This window comes from Cuculus canorus, chromosome 1 (assembly GCF_017976375.1).
Source record: "Cuculus canorus isolate bCucCan1 chromosome 1, bCucCan1.pri, whole genome shotgun sequence".
Classification (NCBI taxonomy): Eukaryota; Metazoa; Chordata; class Aves; order Cuculiformes; family Cuculidae; genus Cuculus; species Cuculus canorus.
Genome location: NC_071401.1, coordinates 153,722,277 through 153,726,248, shown reverse-complemented (window position 1 = coordinate 153,726,248; position 3,972 = coordinate 153,722,277). Strand labels below are relative to the sequence as shown.

At 50.5% G+C, this 3,972-nt stretch overlaps 1 protein-coding gene across 1 annotated transcript; it reads right to left on the bottom strand.

The window, feature by feature from the left end:
- On the bottom strand, positions 1-3,525 carry LGALS1 (galectin 1). Its single transcript, XM_009568404.2, has 4 exons — positions 3,390-3,525; positions 2,083-2,162; positions 594-765; positions 1-206 (listed from the first exon to the last, which is right to left on the bottom strand). The coding sequence occupies exons 1-4, from the start codon at positions 3,396-3,398 to the stop codon at positions 63-65; spliced, it is 405 nt and encodes a 134-aa protein (XP_009566699.1). The 5' UTR covers positions 3,399-3,525; the 3' UTR covers positions 1-62.
- Between the last annotated feature and the right edge of the window lie 447 nt (positions 3,526-3,972).

Sequence of the window (3,972 nt, the reverse complement as noted above, 5' to 3'; positions counted from 1 at the left end):
TAGACCAAAACTCTTTATTGATTGCTTTTTCTGTGTCTTTGAGATGGAGGTGTCAGAGGAAGTTATTCCCAGCTAAGGGACTGGAGTGTGAAGTCCCCTTGTGTATCAAAGTAGTCAAAGACAGAGAGTCCAAGCCGGTTAGGGAATGTGAACTGGTGGCCTGGCAGGTGGACTGTCAGATCATTTTGGTTGACAGCAAAAGTAATCTGCAAGACAAATGAAAAACTCAGTTTCCATCAAGATACCACCAAGCTTTTCCCCTTTGCACCATTGCTGTGCACCCTCCACTTTCAGGAGTGAACAAGCAGCAGCATAACCTGCTCTTCAACAGCAGGAGTGTTATTCTGGTCTCCTAAGAGATGCCTATTCTCTGCTCAGTTCAATAGTAACATTCCTATGAGCTAGATGGAGCTTGCATGATTGATCCCCACCCTCCATCAATCCTCTCCAGTGCCCTGGATGGTGGCACTGGCCAAGTAGAAGCCAGGCATCTTCGGTACAGAGAGCCCTAAGACAGCCCTGCAGTTGGGTGCCCTGTGGCAAATACCTTCTTTTCACCAGGGCATATATAGCGAGCATGTTCAAGGCCTCACCTCTGCTGTGCCCCCCTTCTGGAAAGGGAAGTTAGACTCCCTGTGCTCCGCACCCCACTCTTCCACCTTCTTCGAGTTACACACAATGGTGTTCACATCACCATGAGCATCAAAACGGGGGTTGAAGTGAAGCCCAAGGGTGGAAGCATCCTTCCCTAGATTCATCACAAAGCTGTGGAGAAAGGAGACATCAACACTACAGAAGCACGTTGCTCATTACAATGAGCATCTCTGGATCTGTTGCTTCAAGCCCAGCTGGGGGTGGCCAAAGAGCACGCCTTTGCTAAACTGCACAGCTTCCCCAAGAAGATGGTGCTGTGCCAATAAGGGCTCTCTCTTCTGCTGAGGTGATAAGCCCCATAGTGCCATCCCTGGAAGAGACACCACTTAGTTTCCACAAAGATTTTAACAATAGAGGTTCAGCACTTAGAGCCCTGAACTGGAAGTCATCCTGCACACAAACCAGCTCCCAAGGAGCCAGTTGTGGTTCACAGGTTTCCTTCCAGCCCCAAACAGTTAGCTGGTGCTGCACCTTGCCTGACAGCCACTGCCTTCCCAACCTGCAGGCAGCTGCAATATTACCATGTCATTAGTTATCCCAAGCATCTGCAGCGGCAGCAGAAGGAAGCTGCTTCCCAGGTCAGTGTCCACCTTGCCTCCAGGCCTCTTACTCAGACGAGAAGAGAGGCGGCACTTTATTTGGCAAGAGAAAGCCTAGAAGGCTTCACTCCGATGCTATCAAACTTCAAAGACGCTGGGAAGAGCTGGGACATGTTTCCTGGAACACCGCTAGTGCTGGTACAGCGGCTATGGGCTCCACCAGCCACAGACCTGCACAAGGGCTGGAGGCTGCTGCAAAGGCTCCCCTGGGGACCCCATCCACCCTGATCCCTGCAGAGTTAGGAACATATTTGTACTTACCCCCACCTGCCCCTTCACCACCTTACCCTCTAGCACCTGACAGGCATCTCCACTGGGTGAAAGAAAGCTTCAATAGCCCAAGACACTCTGCTGCAAAGTGCAGTCTTTCCCTTTGTACCACTAGCTGAAGCTGGACCTCAGAGCATTCAAGACCTCCAACCTGTTTGGGCTATAATCCCCTTCTGCTCAGTGAAGCAAGACACTGCAGAACGCATGTCTAATCCCAGGCCATCTTCATACAGGAGAGAGGATGTGGCTGCAGGGATGGTCTCAACCCAAATCTCAGTATAGACACAGCTTCCATTTCCTTTACTATGCAGTACAGAGGATGTGGTCACTGCCAGTGCGTGCAGATGGAGCTTCACATCTGCTTTAGCTTAGCCCCTTGGCAGTAGCCTGTGTCTGCAATGTGCATTAGGCAATGACTAATAAGGAAGCACTGCTGGTGTTAACCCCTTCCAAAACTGTTCCTCTCCCACTCAAGGGAGGGATTTCTTCTGTCCTCCACCAGCAGAAGACAATGCAGTGTGGTGCCTTGGCCATGCCTAGGCAGCACAGCACAACTTACCTCTTGGCATTTGGTGCAATTTTTCCCTTGACAGTGAGGCGCTGGCCAGGCTTGAGACCCAAGTTGGTGCACACTGGTCCCTGCAGAACACAGAGGCATATATGTTTGCTCATTACCTGCTGGCTCACTTGCTCTGTCTTGGCAGCAATTTCTGCTGCCTTGCAAGACAGTGCATTGCTTTGGATCACTGAAGAGACAGGGAAGCTCCTTTCCCCTAGGGTGCTGCACCAGGGACAACCCAGAGAAGTTACTCCAGACACATGGGACATGTGCCCAATTTCCCAACCTTTCTCCCGCTGCTGTCATCAACATATCTGTATTGCACAGCCACGAAGTTTAAGTACCTGCAAGATCCCATCACACCCACTCTGTCCTAAACACACCCATGTGTCTTGTGGGTCTCACATCATCCCACACAAGTTTTTCTGTGCAGGGATGGAGCCTCCACTCCCTTCTCCTGGCTTGGATTTGGATTTCAAGCCTTGCCCAGGTCCAGGGGCTCAGACACTTTGCTCCCCAGCTCCAAAGGGCATGGTGATTCATTTTGTATGCTCAGTCTTTGCAAAAGCATTCTCCTGCTCCACATACACACCTTTCCCCACTTTCTCTCTAGAAATAAAATACCCCCATAAATCCATAAATACTTATTCTTTAGCACAGCAGAGGGAAGATCCAAGAATACTAAGAATCTTTCCCCCATCCCACTTTAATAAGTAAGCCTGTACTTCAGACAGTCCCTGATTTATCACCTTCAGTTTAATAAAACAAATTAATCAAAGAAGTGGAATTGCTCTTCTGACACAAGCATCTCCCTGCCTGTCCTCATTGACACTCACAGAAGGACACTTACATTTAGCCCATCTCCTTACCAGAGAGGGATAATGATTCAGTGACTCATGAAAACTTCAGCCAAGAAGCAAGCAGCAAGGCTCTCCAGAAGAGGAGATGCTCAGAGAGCAATAAACATTACCGCAGCTGCTTTCCCAGAGCGGAGTGGCTGTAAAACAGGTTACCCCAGCTTGGGAGCCAACTCAGCAAGGACCCCCCCCACATATCTCCCCAAAGGGATCCTGCAGGGGGGGGAAAAAGCCCAAAAAACCACTCCTGCCAGAACAAGAAAGAGCAGCCACCCCTCTGTAATAGATGCAGCAGGCACTCAGATCCAGCAGACCCTCTGACACCAGGAATGACGCACAGATGGAGGAGAATAATGCAAGTACCCTCACACCAAGCAGTCACATTCCTCCCAGTCCCACTCCATCAAACGCCTCCTCCAGCAAAGTTGCACCATCCCTTTCACTACTCACGCAAGACATGGTGCTGCTCTGACAGGCTAGTGCTCCTCTTCACCAAGGTGCAACAATCTCCAAGAGGTAGCTAAAGAGACCCCACCCTTGCCTTTAAATAGACGGAGAGCTGAGTTGTCCCAGCCCTTCTCCACCCCACCCACCAATGAGACTGAAGAAAGAGGGGGAGGAGCTGGTTTTGGGGGGGAGGGAGAGCCTATCAGCCAGGCTGCCTCCTCCCACCCTCACCCAGGCTCTTCTCCAGGATGCTAAATCCAACCCTTGCAAGCTAGCTGCTCCAGGAGGAGATGCAGCTGTGTGTGACCATGAAGCCCATGGAAAATAGTTTTACAATGAGTGTTTTACTACCCAAGGCTTCTATCCCACACGGAAAATGATAGATGGAGACTTGGCAGGAAGGGTTGGGGAGGAAAGCTGGGCTCTTCAGCTCTGGCTAAATTAGGAGCAGAAGAACCATCACTGAGCATGCACAGCACCTCAGAAACTCTTAGATGTTCAGGTGAAACCCCAGGAGCAGAGGACTGAAGCTGGATCTGAGTTCACTCGGATGTGCTATCAAGGCTTGCCAATCCCAAACATTGCC